Genomic DNA, 22437 nt, shown 5'->3' on the forward strand with positions numbered 1-22437 from the left:
CAAGTGATAGAGTGCCAGCTTTGAGCAAAAAAGCTAAGGGATAGTGTCCAGGACCTGAACTCAAGCTCCAAGTTCCACTGCAGGCGCATTTAAAGATGAAATTAAACATGGTTCGTTCAAGGCAAGAGTATTAGCCATTAATTTATTCTTTTGTATTGTGTGTGTGTTTCGCTTCTCTGCCCTTTGGCTAAGATCAAGTGTATTGTGTGTGTGTGTGTGTGTGTGTGTGTATGTATGTGTGTGTGTGTGTGTGTGTGTGTGTGTGTGTGTGTGTGTGTGTGTGTGTGTGTATGATGGTGGTGATCAAACCCAGGACCTCTCACATGCTAAGTCCACAAGTACATACTCTTCCACTATATTCCAGTCTCTTGAAAGAAAATCTTTAAAATTAATAGGTTACTTATAACAACTCAAACATGTTATAGGAGATAGAACTGAAAACAGATGCACAGAGTGGGACACAGACTACCTGAACATCCACTAAAAGTAGATGGGCAATATTGGGGTCAGAATCATGCCTGAGGAAAATCAGAACAGTTCTGACTCTTAAAGTCAGAATCATAATTAAAACTGTCAGGTTTCTGAGTATCTTTCCTGTAACACGTACAGGGTAAATATAGACATGATTCAAACCTCCAGTCCAGAGTTCAGCTCGTGGTGTGTGTGTGTGTGAGAGAGAGAGAGAGAGAGACAGAGACAGACAGAGACAGACAGAGAGAGAGAGAGAATGTGTGTGTATATGTGTGTGTGTGTGTGTGTGTGTGAGAGAGAGAGAGAGAGAGAGAGACAGAGACAGACAGAGACAGACAGAGAGAGAGAGAATGTGTGTGTATATGTGTGTGTGTGTGTGTGTGAGAGAGAGAGAGAGAGAGAGAGAGAGAGAGAGAGAGAGAGAGAGAGAGAGAGAAAGAGAATGTACTAGGGGCTTGAACTCAGGGCCTGGGTGTTGTCCTAGAGCATTTTTGCTGAAGGCTAGTCTTCTACCACTTTGAGCCATAGCTCCACCTCTGGATTTTAGGTGATTATCAGAGGGAAGTCACTGACTTTCCTATCTAGACTGGCTTTGAACCTTGATTCTCAGATCTCAGCGGTCTGAGTAGCTAGGATTACAGGGTAAGCCTTCAGCACCTGGCTTAAACGTTTTTTTAAATCAAAGGGTGGACTTCCCAAGCAAGGGTAGGGAAAGTCGTTTCCGGAAAGCTTAAGTAGCATGCAAGCAGACGACCTCAGCTGTAGTTGAGGACTGGTGCAAACAGATCAAGGTGAAGGCGGGGCCTGCAAAGGGGCCTTGGTTGTGTCCAGGGCAAGCTCACCTCCTTCCGCACTGGGGTGCTGTGGGCTGCAGCCCCGGAGAACTGCTCAAGCGCAGGCTCCTCCTCTCCGCTCCCGCTGGGGGGTTCGGGCGGCCCGGGCGGCGCCCCTGCCTGCCCCTGAGGTCCCGCAGCAGCCTCCCGGGGCTCTGCCTCCTGATCCGGCTTGGATTCCGAGTCTGATCCTGATTCAGTCGTCATGGTTGATTGTTCTGCAAGCAGAAAAGAGGGAAGATGCTGTCACTGGGTGCAATTACCTTCTCCAGGCATGAGCTAGGAGAACTAGCCACCAGGAAAAGACTCAGGGGAGAGAGTGTGGGGCAGAGGGAGGCTTCACAGCCGAAATCAGTCCTGTCCGCACACCCAACACACCACGCTGAAGATGCGTGCCCACCCGGGGATCAGAATGAACCTTTAACTCACGGTGAGAAAGAGTTGACTTGCACTAATCATGGGTTTTATTTCTATTCGATCTTTGTCTCAGATGATCATGGCATTTCAGAAATATCATGCTTATTAAATCACACTTAATTTCAGAAGTAAATTTTGCTGAATATATATGCATACACATACACTGAAAAAAGATTGTATATGCATATACGTATACTGAAAAAGATCTTGTCTATCTATCTATCTATCTATCTATCTATCTATCTATCTATCTATCTATCTATCTATCTATCTACCTACTCATCTGTCTGTCTATCCATCCATCCATCCCTCTGGCCCTCAGAAGATGACCTCATCAAGGATATAGACATTTCCTCTATTTTCCCTTCCCTCCCACTTAGCTCTACATAGCTGCCCTATCCCTACCTCTGAACCTGAAAGATGCTTGTCTTGTATCTCACAGGGAACTCAGAACAAAAATCATAACAGACAGCAATCCTAAAAGCACACACTGTAATAGCTACCATCTTCTAAAACTGTGACAGCCAAGCTAGGGGTTTTGTGCCTCAGTTTCCCTATGTGTCAAGTGACAAGGTCACACCTAAAGATCTGACATTCTGCTGGTACCTCTCTTCTGATGATAGATTTGTTTTGCTTTCAAAGATTTTTTAAATGATTTTATTGTTATTAATACATTGTACAGAGGGGCTACTATTTCATAAGTTAGGTCATGAGTACAATTTTTTTTTGGACAATGTCATCCCTTCCTTCCACTTCCCATCCCTGCCCACCTTCCACATAGTGTATACTGAATAGCATGAGTTTATTTGTTCACCCTTCCTTCCTCCCTTTCTGTGCCCCCCTTACCATTCCTAGAGAAAAAACCCAAAGGAAAAATAACCACCACTACCACCACCAACAATAATAAAGACATATTTCCATTTCCTGGAGGAGTTCATTTCAATAAACAGTATTTTAAATGTTCAGAGAAGTTACACCTTTGTGCTCCTCTTCTAAGGGTAATCTTTAGTATGACTGTGTGTGAATGCCTAGAGTCCCGTATTGGTTATCATGCCCAGTTATATTTTAGATCTAGCTTCCATAGATGAGAGAAAACATGCACTGTTTTGTCTTTCTGAGCTTGGTTTACTTCACTTAGCATGGTTCGTACTAGGTCCATCCATTTCCTGACAAATGACAAAATCTTAGTCTTTGAAAGAATGAGTAAAATTCCATTGTGTACAGGTACCACATTTTATTAATCCATTCATCTGTTGTAGAGCATCTAGGCTGGTTCCATAACTTGGCTATTGTGAATCATGTAGCAACAAACCAGCTTGTGATGTTCTAGACAGATGCCCACAAGTGGTATGGCTAGGTTGTAGGGAAGATCTATGTTTAGATTTTGAGGAACCTAAAGACCACTGTCCAGAGCGGTTGCACTAGTTTACAGTCCCACTAATAGTGCTCTAAGTAGCTAGACAGCTGCTATGCCAAGCAGACACAGAGCCATTTTAACTACCTTCTTAGCTTACATATTGTGGTACATATTTCAGTAATAAATCTCATTTTCCTATGATTTTCTTTCTAATCCTAATTTCGTTGTAAAATATTTTCTGAGCAAAGGAAAAATGTAAATGACATACTCACTGGAATAATTGGAATTAAGCTGGATTAAACTAGTAATTTTATAGTAAAGTCACTGTTTAGTTCCTATTTCTAAGATACATCTGATGTATAGCAATAGCTATACTGGCTACATTGAGTTACTTTTCACAATCATCAGTCAGTCCTCTGTTGAAGAAAAGACATATCAACTTGGCATGTGCTGAGCTGCCCAAAGCATATTGTTAAATGTGAACTACAACCACAGAGCAAAAGAGCAATCCAAATAAACTAACAAATCTTCTTTTTCTTGACATTATGTTTTAGCTTTTGAAGCAAATCTTGAAAGAAAAGGTTACATTTTCTTTGGCATGCTTATCCTAGGAAGTAGTATAAATACCAAGAGAAAATAGTGGAGGAAAGGTGGATAGTGGAGAAAGAGAAGGAGGGAGAGCACTGGGAGAGGAAGGAAAGAGGTAAGAGGAGAGAAAAAGGGAAGGAAGAGGGGAAAAATATTGGCAGTGTGTTGTTCAGAGCCTACCCCTGAATTACTACTTTTAGTAAGCAATTCACTTTACCAAATACTTACTGGGGACCAAATATTTGCTAATCACTTCATGTGGTTTAGAAACAGATGAAAATATTGTAACCTCCTTCCTGGACCAAAGAGCTTCATAGTTTGAGGCAGAAATAGACTCCCAGAACCCAGTTCCCCCATCTTTCCTAAGTAACCAATTATTTTTGTTTAGGTATAAACTTTTATTTTCTTTAAATAAGCACAAAAATGGCCAATTATCTAGGACATTTAAATGAATTAAATTTCTATTACATAATTCTCTCATCACAGACTTTTTCATTTAAGATGATACTTTTTTCATTTCTAGGGAGAAATATCAGAACACTACCCATATCACATCATGGATGATTATTTAAATTTTCCCTGAATATTTTAACATAATTATACTAAATGTGTATGTTTACCTAGCAAATAATATTTTCCCAGCTATATAGACTTTGTAATTAATAATTAAATATCTATCTTCAAGGTTTGTACTGAAAAGGTATCTTGAAATATTATATATTATATAGTAACCACATTTTTTTTTGATCATAGGGCTTGAACTATGGGCCTGGGTGCTGTCCTTCAGCTCTTCAGCTCAAGGCTAATACTCTATCACTTGAGCCAATTCCGGTCTTCTGGGATTGGAGATAAGAGTCTCATGGACTTTCCTGCCCTGGCTGGCTTTGAACTATGATCCTCAGATCTCAGCCTCCTGAGTAGCTAGGATTACAGGTGTGAGCCACTGGTGCCCGGCTAGTAACCTCGTTTTTATATTCAGTTGACATTCCCCGTAACTGAGGCTAGGATGAGATGCGACCATACGATTAAATTTAGATAATGAGACAAGTATAAAAATATGTATTCTAGTTTTGGTCATCCTCATAAGTACAATGCCATGGGCCCTAGATTTTTCCCTGTCCCATTGGCTGGAAAAAGACAATGAGCGATATTGTCTCCTAGACATAGTCAGGGGTGAACCACATTCAGGAGGCTATCAGAGCTACTCCATGTGTCCTGGATTGTTCCATGAGGTAAAAATCAATTTGTCTCATTTGAAGCTGATTATAGTAGCCTGTACCATATCTACTTTACATTTGAGACTCTACATTTGAGATCACGGTCTGTGGCTCCATTTAAAAGAAACAGCAGCCTTCTCTTGATCTCACACTTCTCGTTAGCTACTACTCTATTGTTCTTTCCACTCCTCCAACAGCTTACAAACAGTTGTTGATCCTTGCTGTTTTTTACCTCCTTTTTCCTTCTGAAACCATCAGTTCTAGCTTCAAATCACACCCACTCTACTGGTGTGACTCTCCTGGCCAGTGCAGCAGACTACCTACTCACAACCAGTCTGTCATCTGACTTCTTACCATCCTTAGCCCCAGAGAGAAGGCTCTTCTTGTCAACTTGCTTTTCCATCCTACAGTTTAGAATACAACGCTTTTCCTGCTCTCCCCCAGCCTCTCTGGCCACTCTTTCTTATTCTAGTTCTCAGGCTCTTCTTCTACAGTCCGTACATGCAAATTTCAAAAAAAAAAAGTCAATTTTGGGTCCTCTTCTCTTGATGTTTTCTCCTCAGCAAACCAAATACTTTCACAGGGCTTAATATATAGCTCCAACGGTTCCTACGTTTGGATCTTAAGCTCACATTTCTGCTCTGAGCTTTGGAAATGGCATCCTATTGCTTACCTAAGCATATGCCTCCTAAGCTCTTTTTTCTCACACCCAAGCCTGTTCCTGTTTGCTGTTTCTGCAAACTAGAATTCAAGGTGTTACCCCCGACATTCTTCATCTCATTACTTTCTTTGTCTGTTTCTCTTGCCAAAAATTATCTTGAATAGTTTCCCTGCCACAATACAAGCTTCCATCATTTCTCTCAACTCTATCACTTCCATCTGGTCACCCGGGCCCCTGCTTCCATTCACCTCTGCTTATTCTATTTATTCTTCATAAAGCATGCATCCAGTCACATCACTAACTGCTGACAACCCCTTCACAGCCTTGCAATGAACTTGAAGATCTTAACGAACTTTGGCCTTCATAGGCTACATGTGGGCCTTGACTCTCTCCTTATTCAGTGGTCTCTGCTTCTCCCTCCAATACACAATTTCCAGTCACAATGTCTCTTCCTTAAATTACTAAATGAAACCAGAGTGTTCTGCCTCACAGTTTTTTCTGCTTGAGGCTGTTGCTCTGTCACTTTGAGCCACAACTCCACTTTGCTCATGATTTTTCAGACATTTGGGGACCAGGCTTTCAGCCATGTCTCACAGTTGTTCTAGCTGTGCTTTACTGTTCTATTTTTATAATAATTTTATGACTATACTCCATTCCCTTCACCTTGTACCTATATATTCTAGGGTGGGAACCAAATCTGTATATACTCTACGATAGCCAATACCAACATAGGACATGGTACGTAGCATTTCAGTAATTATTCAATGGATAACTAAATTTTAAGCCAACTTTACTTCTTATCATACATAGATATTTTAAAATGTGACAATTTTCTGGGTGCCAGTAGCTCACACTTATAATCCTAGCTACTCAAGAAACTGAGATCTGAGGATTGTGATTCGAAGCCAGCCCAGTCAGGAAAGTCTGAGCAACTCTTATTTCCATTAATCACAGAAAAGCTTGGAAATGGTGCTGTGACTCAAGTGGTAGAGCGTTAGCCTTGAGCAAAAGGAGCCCAGGGACAGCACCCAGGCCCCCAGTTCAAGCACCAGGACTGGCAAAGAAAAGTGTGCAAAAATTCCCAAGTATATAGAGTGAACATTTACATATTTTATAACTAAAGAAACAGAACTCAGTTAAAAGTTGCTAAACTAAAGTCCCTACAAGGTAAAAATTTACAGTGCACAACTCATGTTTATGTAAAGTATGGGGGGTGGGGAGCAACATATGTTTCTACCTATCTGGTTAAAAAATTGGGCTATAGTTAGCACCAATGTGGCCTCTGAATTACTATTGGTCTTTTCAGTGTACTGATCCATGGCCTTAAACTCAGGGTCTAGGTGCTGTCCCTTAGCTGTTTTGCTCAATGCTGGCACTCTACCCCTTGAGCCACAGCTCCATTTCCCAGTCTTTTGTTAATTAATTGGAGATAAGAGTCTCAGGGACTTTTCTGTTCTGGTTGGCTTTCAGCCACAATCCTTAGATCTCATTCTCCTGTGTAGTTAGTATCCTAGGCATGAGCCACCAATGCCTGGATCCAGTTTAACTCTTTTTTACTAATTGAAGAAAAATCTTTTCAAAGAATCAAAAAGGCCTAGATGCCTTACTTATGCAAATGTAACCCTTCTGTACAACATCTTAATAAAAAAAGGCCTAGATGCCTCATACAATCTCTATAAAAACAAACAACTAGACATTAAACCATGTGCATTAAAACTAAAACACAGATGACAGACAGCTGGAACAGCATTTTAAAAAGATGCATGATTTTTCATATGGCAAGTTCTTCCATGCAAATCATTTTGTATTATTTTAAAAACCTGGGAATATCATTGAGTGTTTTATGTTGTGTGACTATTGTACTTAGGATTCTGTCACTATTCTGAATGGCTCAGATCATAGCTATCATTTGATAACCAGATGGCAAAGCTTAGAATCTCATTTCAAACTATGAAGGTTTTACTTCATTTTGTTTCTTTATCTATGTATAATCTTTATAGACAGAATACATGAAAATAATCAGCAAGGAATAAGTTACATATATGATGTTGAGTGAATAATTCTCCTTGATGAATTCCTTCCTCCCCTCTCCCCCCCATGCCTTGTCAATCATGGGGCTTGAACTCTGGGCCTGCGTGCTGTCCCTGAGCTCATCAGCTCAAGGTTAGCACTCTACCACCTCAGCCACAGTGCCACTTTCGCTTTTCTGGGATTGGACATAAGAGTCTCCTGGACTTTGCTGCCCAGGCTGGCTTTGAACTGTGATCCTCAAATCTCAGCTTCCTGAGTAGCCAAGATTACAGGCGTGAGCCATCAGTGCCTGGCTTCTTATTGAAATTTTTAAAATTAATAAATTTATTAAACTCCAAAAAGTCAAAGACAAAAGGCAGTTTAAGTTTTGTTCTTCCTGAAGAGCAGATATAAAATCCAGAGCAGTAACTATTCCGAAATTAAAATACCCTTTATCACTAATCAGGTCATAGGCAAGGAAGGAACTTCATTATAAGGCCAGATATGGGGGAAATAGAACAGGAAGAGCCTGACTGCTAGGCCAGTAGGTTCTGGGGCAGCACAAGTGGCAAACAAAACCAAAAGCTCCATCAGAGATAAGGTCCAGAACTTCACAATTAGTTACATTTAAGGGAGCTGGGCTGGGGAAGCCAAGTCTCTACTACTTTTTCAATAATCTCTCACATCACTGTATTCTAAATTTTTGTTTTTGTTTTTGTTTTTTGTTTTGGGAGGCCCAGTCATGGGGCCTGAACTCTGGGCCTGGGCGCTGTCCCTCAGCTCTTCAGCTCAAGGCTAGCGCTCTACTACTTGAGCCACAGCGCCACTTCCGGCTTTTTTTCTTTTTGCTTATGTGGTGCTGAGGAATCGAACCCAGGGCCTCATGCATGCAAGGCAAGCGCTCTACCACTGAGCCACCTTCCCAGCCCCGAGAACTTTTGATTAAAAGTTGTCAGCCAGCAATCCTACTCCTGGGCATTTACTGAAGTGACCACAACCCAGCCCACAGTAATGCCACCAGCACAAACATATTCATTGCAGCATTGTTTAACCATAGCTAAGATATGGAATCAACCTAGATACACCCCAGGGAATGAATGAATCAAGAAAATGTCACACACACACACACACACACACACACACACACACACACACACACACACACACACACACACACACACACCCAATGGAATTTCATGATGCTATGCTTCCATCAGAAAGAATGACATTGACCCATTCATAAGGAAATGGGAAGACTTGTAAAAATTATACTAAGCAAAGTAAGCCAAACCCAAAGAATCATAGGTTGCATGGCTTCCCTCATTTGTAATAAGTAGAATGTGCCTATAAAGCTACAAGTAAACTCGTGAACAAGTAAGACTTGGAAAAAATAATATTAAGTGAAGTAACCCAGTCCCAAACAAATTTAGGTCCCATGGTGTTCCGTATTTGCAATAATCAGTATACATATAGGATAATCTTATCAGATGAGCTGAAGAGCTCAAAAGCCATGTACACTGACCATATAAGATATTGCTAAGTGAAATGAACCCCAAGATATGGACACAAGAGTTCTGTCTTTATTGTTATTATTTTAAATGTACCATGTAATTTTATTTGTTGTTGCTGTTGTTTCCTTTGTATGTTCTTTCCCCTATGGCATATCCCCTGTTGTCACTGTACTTGATTTTGATACTCTGCATTTTTATATACAGATGTCTAATCTGGGGAGGGAAAGGGGAATAACAAAATGCTGAAACAAGGACACAGGATGACCCATTGCAACAATGATACCCACAAGACAGTATATTGGAAATGAACTTTACAACTTCGGGAAGGAGCGGGGCGGTGGGATGAGATGGGGAGGGGAGTTGTGTGGGAGGTGGGGGAGGGAAGGGATAGTGGGACAGTAACAATGGAAGGGGTAACAATGATAGACAAGTAATGTATTCACTGCCTTACTCATGTAACTGTAACCCCTCCATACAGCATCTTTACAATAAAATTTAAAAAAAATGATAGCCATCAAAAATACAAACAAGAGTTATTTTTTTTAATCGTTTGCAGTTCTTTTTTTTCTCCTTGCTGTTTTTCTTTGGTTTATTCCCTTTTGTAGCTGTATTTGATTTTGTTATGCTTTGTCTTGTAAATAAGTCTATTTGATTTGGGGAGGGGAAGGAGAAGGGGAAGCACAGAAATAGTGGGACAAAAGGTGAACCAAATCAGCATGATATTCACGAGACACTACGTTGGAAATGAACTATCCAACTTGGGGACAGGGGAGATGGAGAGGGAAAGCTGGGAGAAAATGAGGGAGTGGGTCACACTATTCAAAAGGAAATGTGCTAATTACCCAACTTAGGTAACTGTAATCCTTCTGTACATCACCTTTACAAAAACTTTAAAAATCAATCAATAAAAAATTGGTCAGATATGTGCTTAAAGAAGAACTTTTCTAAGCAAGGAAAACTGGTCTCTGGACCCACTCTACATGAAATGGAAAGAGAAAAATTAGCAAGGAAGATCCCAATTTTGATGTCAATGTTATTCTAGTCATGAAACCATTTTCTACTTACTTTAGTCGATAATTACAAGACTCATCTCTAAGGTAAAGAGCCAGCAATCAACAGCCAAATAAAAATGCAAAGTGGAGAGGATCCAACAACCATCTACCAACTATTTAAATAAAAAATACTCTACCATTATTTTTTGCCTATGGACACTCCATAATTATGTAAATCACATAAATCACAGACTCTTGTCAATAGGTGCACCTTGTCCTAGGTGCATTACTTTCCTATTTGAACATAATAATGAATACAAATCATTGCTCTTGGGGGACAGGGGGAGGATGGGAAGGGATGGGAAGGGAAACAAAGAAGGAGGCTACAATGCTTGATAAGAAATGTACTCATTATCTTGCCCATGTAATTGTAACCCCTCTCTACAGTATTTTCACAATAAAAAAACAAAAACCAAATCACTGCTCTTTTGAATAATTTTTATAAAATAAAGACTTCATGGCTATTAAAATGGTAAAATAGTAAACCTTAAAAGTGTAAGGGTCTTCAATTCTGGAGTCACAGTGGAATCAATATCCAACTCCATATATCTGAAAAGGTGTAAGTTTATATTATAACAAAAATAAACCTTTATATCATTGGCCTAGATAAGCAAACCCTATCTCAAAACAGTACACTATTAATAGGGATACAGGTGGACACATTGCAATAATGAGATGTACAAGATGTTATGTTGCAAGATGAACTTTACAACTTTGGTGCGGGTGGGGGGGGAGGATTGGGTGGGGTTCGGGGGGAAGATGGGAAGGGATGAGAAGGGGAAACAAAGGAGGAGGCAACAATGCTTGATTAGAAATGTACTCATTACCTTGCCCATGTAATTGTAACCCCTCTGTATGGTATTTTCACAATAAAACGTTTTTAATTAAGAAAACAAAGAACAAAAAATTACACTATTATTCCTCTTACCTACTCATATGCCAATAGAAGCAAGCAATAACCTGTTGCTTTAAGTTGCCAACACCTAGATCCAGCCAGTGTTTCCAATTTGAACTTATTTCAGTTATAGTCTTTTCCTTCATTCTGATACTTAAAGGCATTGCTTTGGTTTTTCTTTTCTTACAGTCATTTCTTTTTTTCTTTGATGGCTTGTCGCTTAAAATTTCACTTTTCTCTTTCCAGCTCACTGATGCCTATCTTCCTGCCTGAGGGTCATGTAAGGTTCTCAAAGTTATTTGGTACATGGATAGACATGTAATCTTCTCATGGGCATTGAAAATATTGTATGTCTCATAATGCTGTTATAAATATCCAAATGGCTCTTGGCAAAAAAATGCTTCCTCATCTTTGGAATTATTGGTTATTTGGTTTGTGATCCCAAACAAGAAAGCATTACAAAATGCTAACATCTGATTTAAACGATGCCCCTTTATTCTCCCTTTCCTTTTGTGCTAGTACTGGGGTTTGAATTCAGGGCATGGCCACTTGAGCATCACCTCTACTTCTTGGTTTTTGGAGGTTAATTGGAGAGAGTCTCATAACTTCTCTGTCTGGGATGGCTTCAAATCTTGATCCTTAGATTTTAGCTTCCTGAATAGCTAGGATTACAGGGGCAGCCAACTGCACCAGGCTGTTTCCTTTTTTTTAATGCTTAATTTACAATTTACTGATTGTGTTTTGTTGAGGCTGAAAAAGTTTAAATCCCTAAAACCTCCAAATCTTAAAATTTGGGATAAGCAGATTTCTTTTTTCTTCCTCTTTTTTTTTCTTTCCTTCCCTTCCTTCTTTCCTTTCCTTCCCTTCCTTCCTTCCTTCCCTTCTTTCTTCCTTCCTTCCCTTCTTTTTCTTTCTTTCTTTCTTTCTTTCTTTCTTTCTCTCTCCTTCCTTCCTTCCTTCCTTCCTTCCTTCCTTCCTTCCTTCCTTCCTTCCTTTCTTCTTTCTTTCTTTTCTTTCTTTCTTTTCTTTCTTTCTTTCTTTCTTTCTTTCTTTCTTTCTTTCTTTCTTTTCTTTCTTTGTCATGGGGCTTTAACTCTGGGCCTGGATGCTGTCCCTGACCTCTTCAGCTCAAGCCAAGTGCTCTACCACTTGAGCCACAGAGCCACTTCCAGTTTTCTGGTGGTTAATTACAAATCAGAGTCTCATGGACATTCCTGCTCAGGCTGGCTTTGAACCATAATCTTCAGATTTCAGCCTCCTGATTAGCCAGGATTACAGGCGTGAGCCACCTGTGCCCAGCAACTGGTGGATAAGTAAATTTCTAAGTATTATACAATGATGGCAAAGGAATGCTTTATTGTTTTTAAAGAAACACTGTATTTCAGAATGTCTCTATCAGGGATATAGTTATTAAATGACGGCCAAGAAAAATGGCAATGAGTCCCAAAGGATGCATGCTGTAGGCATTGTTGCAACCTCAGGCACAATTCATGGTCCAGTTCCCCTACAAAGAGGTGGTCCTTGCATGCATTTCAATCTGCATTCTTTTTCAGCTGTAAGTTTTTATTCCAAAGGAGCAAGTTTGTCTTCATCTTTTCCAGGTTAGTCTAAGAAGCATCTCTGAAAGTCTGACTGTTCAATGAGTGCCTATATTCAAATTTACCTAACTCTCTTCCTAATTCGTAAATTCAGTAATATTTTATTAAACAATTCAAACTTAACACTTAGTAAAAAACACTTCTATAAATTTCTGTCAATTACACACAAGATCAGAATTCTAAAGAATAACAAAGCATCTCACAGAAGAACCCTTGACACCATTTACTCACCTGTAAGGATGCAGGACAACGATGGGAAATTTTTTAAATCAACATTTTCTTTTTATATTCCAAGTATAAATTTATTAGAGAAGAGAAAAATGTAGGCCAGGAAAACTAAATTAGCACAAACACTTGCAATACTGAATATTATTGACTAGTCTGGTAAAAACCATCAATTCCTAGGCTCTGGCCCTTCCACCAGATTCTTCTTAACTACATTTCTTCTTATTTGTTTTTTTAAATGTCTCAGTATCACTGACCCAAAACAAACAGCCTTTAAGAAACCAAAACAGCTTGTCTTCAGCCTCACATTCTACCTTTACCCAGCCCTCCTTCTACCACAGCACTTCCAATTTATCTCTACCTCTACTTCTCCTCATGGAGAAGCTCTTGTAAGGAATCTTACGATTTCACCACTTCCTCCTTACTCATGCTTCAGAATGTCCCTATTATCCTAGGGAAGCATGTTAACATTGCCAGTGGTGGCTCCATGGACAATGAATCCTAGACATTGAATCCTTCAAGTTTCCCTGTGTGTTCAGATCCTTTGACTTTTCTTTTCTCTTTTAACTGGCTTTTTTTGTTTCCTGTTGCCTCTTCCTAATCCACTTTAAAGAAACCCTTCAAGCCTTCCTTCTTGGAGAGCTTGTCCACTTTGTTTTTTAAGTCAAGTGGCAGTTCCAAAATACAGATTCCCATTCAGACATGTAGACACTCCCTCCTTGCTGGTCTATCTGACCCTAAGAGGCATCTGAGACTGGATGAACTGTTGTTCCCAAACACTGGATTGACCACTACCACCAGCATCTTTCCCAAGTTTGCCTCACTTCAGTGTTCCCCCATTTCAAAGGTGGCCCCTGTTCATTCTAGGTTAAGTACACCATCTTTCTCCAAACTCTATTCACTTCATGCTTATTAATTTTACCTTTTGAGTTGTGTTTAAGAGAGACTAGAAGGTAACCAGGAAGAAGCTCCAGGGAGAATTTACCAACCAGGCAAAGGCAGAACAGCATGAAAGATTGCAGCCACTTACTTGTGCAAGGATACATGCATGGTCTGCTGTGTCTGAAACATGAGGGGTTTGGAGAGGGACTAACAAGAGTCATGAGAGGTAGCCAAGCGGGGCCAGTCTTGCTCAGCCATCTGCTCTCCTTATGGAGAATGTCCCCTCATTACACAGAAATCACTCTGGCTGCCTGAGGACCATTGGTGTCAGAGGGGCCAACTGGATGTTTCTATTGGTCAACTTAAAGGTAGACCAAATTAAAAGCAGGTCTTGCTAGAGCAGCAGTGGACCAGTTACTCCTCAGTATATAAAATGGTCCCATTCAAGACTGATCATTAGGAACTATCTTCCAGAAAGATGTCAATGAAGAGTCCAAACACTGCTATAACTAACAACAATTGTTTTCAAGTAAGGTTTTGGCCATGCTAAATCTTATAAGTTAATTACCAACTCCAATAGACATTTGATTGTTTATTTTTAATGATTACGCAAGAGGCAGAAAGTTGTAATTTTTATCAAGACAGAAGTAAAAATACTTTCACAGTGGCCATTGCAAGCTTGCAAAAGAGTGCCAAGATACATCAACAAAAAGATGAAGCTTCTCAGCACAAAAAAAGATGAAGCTTTCCTAACAGCTCTGCACATCTACATCTGTTATAAGTTAAACCACACACACACAGACACACACACACAGACACACACACACACACACACACACACACACACAAATAAGTAGGAAAAAATAGCAACAATCAAAAACTGTAGTTCTCTATTTCAAAGAATGTGCAACCAAACATAGTACCCAGGTATGATAGTACCCAGGTATGTTAAGAATTCAACCCAAAGAGAACAAGTCTATGAGGGCAGGAAACATTTCCAGGCAGGCAAAAAATACTCCATTGCTGGACAAACAAGCACTAATTTGTAGTCTTAATTAATGATAAGTTTTAAGTTTTGAGTATATGTGATTAGAAGTCACAGGCTATTTGAGAACCATAAAAGGGAAACAGAGGACCAATAAAAGCATGAGGAAGAGGTATGATGTAGAAACACCAAAGAGGGCAATGAGCACAGATCAGCCTCCAGTCAGGAGAGATAGCAGGTTCTAGACCCTACCCTAACCACATACTGTATGACCTCAGTACAGCTGGCTTCCCTTGCTAGTCTAAATAAAATCCCCCAAATTCTAGGGTTCCTGGGAACCAGCGACACTGTTGCATTAACAGCATGCAATCTAAGCAAACAGCTGACCTCTAAGATAAATGATCAAAGATACAAGTGACCACACCAATTAGATCTGCTCCCAAGGCTAGCAGTCATCAGCACTTTAGTAACAATGCCAACTCTCCACTACTGCAGAGCTCAGGCAGAAGTCCTTAGTTACTTTTTGAGTCCATTAAGTTTTTAGTCAGTTCACTGATATAATACAGATGTGAAAAGCTAGCAAAATAAAACACACAGTAGATTAGAAAAATCTGGCTTATTTTCAATAGGCAGTTAACTTTTCATTTTAAATGAAAATATTCAGATCAATGGAAAAATGGACATCTATAGTTTAGAATACATATGTCCACTACATATTCAATAGTGTATGTTCACTATATATTTAATATATATGTTCTATATAAGTATATATAGAAAAACCTCTATATATGGTCATTTGCTAATAATGGGAACATTTGCCTTATCAATATATACAGTATTTATATTTGCAAATCCAGCTGGTGCCAAATACTAGGCCATAAATTTCCTTATACTTTAAAAACACCAAGATTCTTTTTCTTAATATTCTGTTTGCAAAAGTCCCCCCCAAAACATGATACAATGAAAAAGACAGCTGGCTTCTCTCTTTGAAGGAAAAAAGATTTGAACCAGAGGGAGCTTTAATAGAGTTTGGTGATCTTCTAAACAGGAGAGACAGGGCTTCTGGGAAGAGAAATACCTGTAAATTAAATCTGTGGAGGGAATGGCAGAAGAATCTATTCAAATTGGGTTTCCGGAATGCTATACAAATTCTGTCACTATGTAGTATGCATATCCTGTCAAAATCATAGAGGACCCCAGAAAGAGATTCCTGGATTCCAGAGGTTCAAGAAGGGAAGGTAAAGATTCTGATATTTCAATAGAGAGTGAATATGTCACATTTATCACACACCAACATAGCTGCCTCGCTTCCAGATGCCAATGTTACCAGTTAAGGTTACAAATACTGGTGCTTATCCATTACTATATCCCTTGGACCAATGTTCCAGGTTTGAAGATACATTAGACAAGGATGGAGAAGATCTCAAGATGGAGCCTATGTTCTATCTGAGGGAGTAAGAGAAAAGTGAGAGAGGGATGTTAGTATCAACTAACAGTAGATAGTGGCTACTTTAGATTGGATAGTTAGTGACAGGTTCTCCAGATATGAGCTACTCAAGTATTAAGAGGAATCTGGGAGTCAGGGTGAGATTCTTTGTCTTTGTAAGCCAGTCAATGAGCTGGATTTTAAAAGCAATAGAACATTTTAAAGGCGATAAATGGAAGGTATGTATGGATGCTTCTAAAAGGCCACTCTAGCATCTGAGCAGAAGGGCAAGGACAAGAACCCAGGTTCCAGGCAATGACAATAATTAGGGTGACAGGATGTGCCAGGCTGGGCAGCAGGAGAGGAGATGTAAGGGGCATTATCCATCTATTACCAATCAAAACCTCTGATGACAATACCGATAAGAGAAAGAAACTGGACTGAGCTGGTAGATAAAATCAATCTCTTATAAATGCTAGTGGGTCCTATAAACCGAGGAGTCCCTCAAGGTGAAAGACTGCAAATAATGCATTCTCCAAGAGGCCACAAGGCATGGAGCCAAGGAAAAAACCATCATCTTTCAACCATTCTTCTGAAATGGGGTCTTTATTACATGACCTCAACCACCAGCCAGTTCCACTTCATCAGCAATACTTCTTAAATCATCAAGTGAGGTGAAACCAGTGCTTAGAATGATGCAGTAATTCCTGTGGGTTCAGTGAACAAACCTAAATCGATGCACATGGAGAACTCTGGACTTCTGGGTAGAGATTACGCCTCTAGACTTAATTTGAGAATATAAATAATATTGGTACCTACATGCCTTCTCAGTATGTCATTAGCACAGGTTTATAATATTCAGGAAACTTTAACGTAACTATCCCTGACACTGTTATTTATTACTGAGGTGAGAAGATTCTACTAAAATGATACACACAACAATCCTGTTGGTGTTATTAAAGACTTTATGCTTCTGATTGGCCCCCAAGTATATCCTGTCTCACCCTGAGTTGGACTTACTAAGAACCTTTCTCACCCAGAACATTTATAATTTAAAGAGTCTGAATGTATTGTTCAGTACAAAATAGAAATACTTTTGATCCTGAGTTGTTCTCAGGATCAAAAGTTTCTAAAAAATCTATTTTTTTTCAGGAGCTATCACAAATGCTTGAATTTAGTTTCCTGAAAGCTATGCTTATAGCAAATCATTAACATTCCTTAGTCTTGAAATAGAGTTCAGAATTGACAGTGACTTCATTTCTCTTAGCCAAAGGCAACCCCAAGCTGTATTCTTGAGGTTTCTAAGCAAAAAGCTGAATCAGAAATGGAAATTTCCAAACACCAGTGACACAACAAAGTATTTAGCCCTTATGTTAAGCTAAATCCTGGAAAGAACAAGTGAATAAATTAAGTAGACCAACTATGTCTCCATTTTCTGTTAACCCTAAATCACTCTCCACAAGAACGAAACTCATTACACCCTCAATGTACGGAGTATAATTTAAATACTGCAGGTTTGCATCTTCACTAACCTCTAACCAAAGCTAATCAAATCTTCCTTACGAGCCCTTCAAAAGATCGGTGAGTGTCTGAAGTACAGTGGATCTTCATGAGCTTGACAGCTAGAGTAATTTCTCATGGGCCTTTTATGATGGCATTATTATTTTTTAATTGACAGGGGACAGGGACAGTGCTTGAGACTGAGAATAAAGTTGTTTTCAGGGAAGGCACTGGTGTGGGCTCACCCCTCCATTACATACTCTCAAACTCACTCCAACCAGTTTGGAAAGGACATGAATGGTCCTTTGAGACAGCCCAGTAAGTACACAACTTAGGAAGGTCATAGGATGACGAGTGCAGAGACAAGAATGAAGTCTGAATTTCTACCTCCAATGGCAGAATTCTTTCTCCCAAACGACTTCCTATTCCTATTTCAGAGCTGGGCAAATTATCCAATTTACTGTATTAGTCATCATCTATAATTCTTCTTTGCCAAGATGCTACTTTACCCCTTTCCTTAAGTTAAGCATTGGTAAATTCAAATGTCTACAAAATTATAATTTGTTCTTAACTATTTCTCTATTAGCTGTTTATATTTTTTTAAATTTTTAGCTGTTTATCTTTATATAGAATGTACCACAATACTACTTCTTACTTTGTAAAAAAAATCTTACCTAATGTGAACCTTTAAGATTTTTTTCACCTTCTATTTCTGGAAAATGAAAATGATTGCTGCAATTTCTTGAGAAAGTACATACAGTACTGATTGGTTCTAGACTCTCAATAATTTCCCACTAGGGTGGCTCTAAGTTTCAAAATGGGAAAGCATCAATTTTTAAAAGAAATTATAGGGGGTGGGCGGACGGGAGGGGAGATGGGAAGGGATGGAAAGGGGAAACAAAGGAGGAGGCAACAATACTTGATAAGAAATGCACTCATTACCTTGCTTGTGTAATTGTAACCCCTCTGTATAGTATTTTCACAATAAAAAAGAGAAAAAAGAAATGATCATATATATGATACGTGTACTTCATTATTTTATATAATATACTTATCTATTATGCATTTTATTATGTATATTTATTGTATATACTTATTGTGAATGTATATAATAGTACAAGCAGGGGATTCATTGTGTAATTCCATAAAAACATACAATGTATTTTGAACACATTCATTTAACTTTTAAGTAGTTTCAAATTTGAGACTGTTGCTAATGGAGGGCCTCCAACTGATAAGAGGTCAGGACAGGAACTTCCCAGTTACTTACTTTCCAACTCCACGGTTTCTAATATCCAAGCATTCCTTTTGCTAAAAATCAAAAGAAGATAAAAAAGAAAACAACATATTTCCTCTGTGTCCTGGGCCAATTCCATTCAGGGAAGGACCTATTAGCAGAAAGATAACTTTGGCACCTTAATTCAGAAGCATGTTTTTCTATTACCCAACATCTGACTCTGTATCTGTGAGAAATGTGGTGTGAACACAGACAAGGAATAAATTAAAAGTCAGCTCCTGTGCAGTCATCGCCTACCTCCAAGTAAAATCTCTAGAGCCTTCCAACTTGGATCTCTAGCTCACAATTTCTACTCAATTGTCCTTTCCTATGGTGCTAATCAATTCCATTGACCAGAAATTCCATTTAGCACCTTAGGGAGGAAGGGGAGCAGTCTTTCCTCTGTTACCTGTACTTACTTGATCAAAGAATCAAAATTCAAGTATCTCTTGATACATGTCTATACCATAGGGTTGAATGACACACAGAATAACAAAGATGGCTGTCTCAAAATGTCCTAAGCACAAATCACGTGTATCTCTCATTCTATCAGTCCAGGAGAATTGTGTTTATAAGTCAACATAGTAAATAAGTGCATAAATGAACAGCCTGTGCTTCTTCATCTCACATAGATGACAATACAGCCATACTCTAGCTGAACAAGGAGTCAATCCGGACATTTTCTGTAACTATCCCAAGGCTTTTATTTCTGTGGATAGATGCTAATAACACGCTATATGCAGCCATCACCCCAACTAATCATCAGAAGGACATGTGGTGAGAATGAGAAGGCAATAAGACCTTTCAGGCACCCAGGAAGGCAAATGGCCTGTAAACATCTGCCTTTTAAAGGGGTTTGCCTTTTAAAGGGGTTCCAGGCATTCATGTAGCATAAACAACACAAAACAAACAAATAAATAAATACGAAAAAGCTATTCCTATCTCCTATCTCTAAAAAGAAATCCAACATATAGGAAAATTTCAGGCATGCTATTATATTTTTCTATTTAATTCTTATAATCAGAAAATGTAACCATTACCAGCAGCCTGAAGGTCATGAAATATTTAAATGAATGAGCGAACTGAATATAGCAGCCCTTTTTAACCTAAATATGCTTCATGTCAATGAATGATGTCTTGGAAAATCAGATCCAATTTAATCAAGTTCTAAGCCTCTTGGATGTTTTTATGTCTACTACACAGAACAGAAATTAAATAGAAGCTAATAGTGCTCAACTCTTTCACACATAGATTTCCCACTCAATGTCATCAGATACCTTTCCACTCTTGACATTTTTCTAGGCTATTTATTGTATCCCATAGCTTGATTAATAAACTCTGGTCTTCCCTATAGTTCTATTTCATAGTGTTTTTGATGCCCAATAATTAATCAATGAAATGTTTACATTTAATTACTTAACATTTATGACACATTGCATTTACCACAGTTCATACAGTGAGGAAATGGAGAACCTTTCTGACATTTCAGACCCTTCTACACTTTGAGGATTAGACAAACAGTTGTTTTTTTCTCCTTCAAAACAAATGTGTGACCAGATATATAATTATTCTGTTTTTACTGTGATTCATCACCTTTTATCTCCATGCTAACTAGTAATGATGGAGACTATAAAGTCTGTTGTTAAAGGATATCACTAGCATATAAGTAAATTGTTTGAAAATAATGCCTCATCAAGTTCTCTGAAGCTTCAGATGAGAGGATTCCTTACTCTATGGCTGTTCATTCCATGCTGACAGCATTGAACAACCTCCTGGGTTGAACCCCAAATACTTTTATCATGAAAACTTAAGTGGTCAGGCCCAGCTGCCATCTTCCTTCCTGTCTTGGAGAAGGATCAGTAGATAAACAGGTAGTCTGTGACTGGAGCTACCCACTGATATTCAGATTATTGCGGTCTAACTGCCCACATGATGTCCTGAAGTGACAAACATCCATACATGTGATGGTTATCCTCCAACAGACAACTAAGCCAATAAATATGCCTTCAGAATTTCAAATCCTCGTATTTGCAGCTCAGTGGGGCTTAACTCAAAACCCCATAGCCAAAAATAAATTTGAAGGAAAACTGTCAGGTTGACATTCAGCTTATCTGAAGAATTTTTTTTATAGTTTTTGAGGTTTTTATTTTTAAGGTTTAATCACCGGTGTCACTTCATATGCTGGTAATGTGTTTAAATTACTGTGTTTTTCACAGAGAAACTGGTTTAAATCCTTCGTCTCATCTGCTTAAAATGAAAGCAAAAGAAATATGTGTAGTTTTGTAAAAGCTGTGCATCCAATTTAATAAAACATTTCACTCATTTCTAAGTTTAACTGTTCTGTTCTAAGGGTCTTCAATCATGCAGAGAAAAGAGCACTTGTCCCCTAATGTAGATTTTGACAGGGGGGAAGTGGGAAGTTGCAAGGAAGAGAGGCCCCAAAGTAACACTAGAAATGATAAGAGAGTAGCACTGGTCCCAAGGACTACTCAGAAATTTTCAGCATCCAGACTCACCATAAAAAATTATTTAAGTGATCAGCCTAAGTGCTGAATGGAATCTTAGAGTTAACAATGTCTTTTTCAGATTTCCTATGAAAGTACTGTTTTTATAATCAGAAGAAGACAAATTGACAATATTGTTCTTCTTAGAGATGAAAAGTAGTCATATTTAAATATCTACTTTATTTAAATATTCTTTGAACTAGGAAGATCCCCTGCTTACTGTCTCAACTTCATTTTGTATAGCAAAACAATAATTAATTATGAAAGAATTCAACACTTGGACAACACATGTAATTAATCATCCCAAGGCTAATATAACTTGACTCCACTCTTCATTGGAGCAAGCCAATGAAAGTTTAAGATTTGCAAAAGTCCAGGTGCCAGTGGTTCATGCCTGTAATCCTAGCCAGACTGTGGATCTGAGGCTAAGATCTAAGGATCATGGTCCAAAGCCAGCCCAGGCAGGAAAGTCCATGAGATTCTTATGGCCAATTAACCACAAGAAAAATAGAAGTGGCACCATTGCTAAAAGTGTTAGACTGCTAGCTTTGAGAGAAAAGGCTCAGGGACAGCTCCCAGGTCCTGAGTTCAAGAGGCATGGCCAAAAAAAAAAAAAAAAAAAAAAAAAAAAAAAAAAAAAAAAGATCAGAGGCTCTGCTAAAATTATATTTTCCTCAGGCCTCGTGCATCTGCCTGGCTTCTATCACAGCAAGTCAGATAGAGTCTGATGGTAGGAGGAAGGCAGAGGGAATTTTTGCCTTTCATTGATGCATAATGCCATTTTGGTTGTATGGGCTTATTCAGAAAGTTTACACAAAGTTCTTGAATTTTAGAATCTTTAATAATACACAGCATTCAGTTCAATGAATATTTTACAACATATACATTGTTCATTTCAGTCACGTTTGTTTGATCTTCTCTACAAAATAATGTTAAGTAAGGATGTATAGTAATGTATATTACTAAACCGAAAATAGTAAAAATCCTGTATTAGTGATTAATATTGAAATCTGGCTGGAAAGGCTTAAT

At 38.8% G+C, this 22437-nt stretch overlaps 1 protein-coding gene across 15 annotated transcripts in view; it reads right to left on the reverse strand.

Moving 5' to 3' along the window:
* Positions 1–22437, reverse strand: part of Epb41l3 (erythrocyte membrane protein band 4.1 like 3) — a 161943-nt gene that overhangs the window by 93108 nt on the left and 46398 nt on the right. For all 15 annotated transcript variants that reach the window (XM_070029528.1, XM_070029543.1, XM_070029539.1 and 12 more), the window contains one exon: positions 1314–1522. In XM_070029528.1, coding sequence (XP_069885629.1) covers positions 1314–1511 — 198 coding nt within the window. In that variant the 5' untranslated portion in view covers positions 1512–1522. Of the gene's footprint in view, positions 1–1313; positions 1523–22437 lie in introns of those variants that run through there.

This window comes from Dipodomys merriami, unplaced genomic scaffold (genome assembly GCF_024711535.1).
Source record: "Dipodomys merriami isolate MVZ:Mamm:240054 unplaced genomic scaffold, mDipMer1.0.p SCAF_2, whole genome shotgun sequence".
NCBI classification, from domain to species: Eukaryota; Metazoa; Chordata; class Mammalia; order Rodentia; family Heteromyidae; genus Dipodomys; species Dipodomys merriami.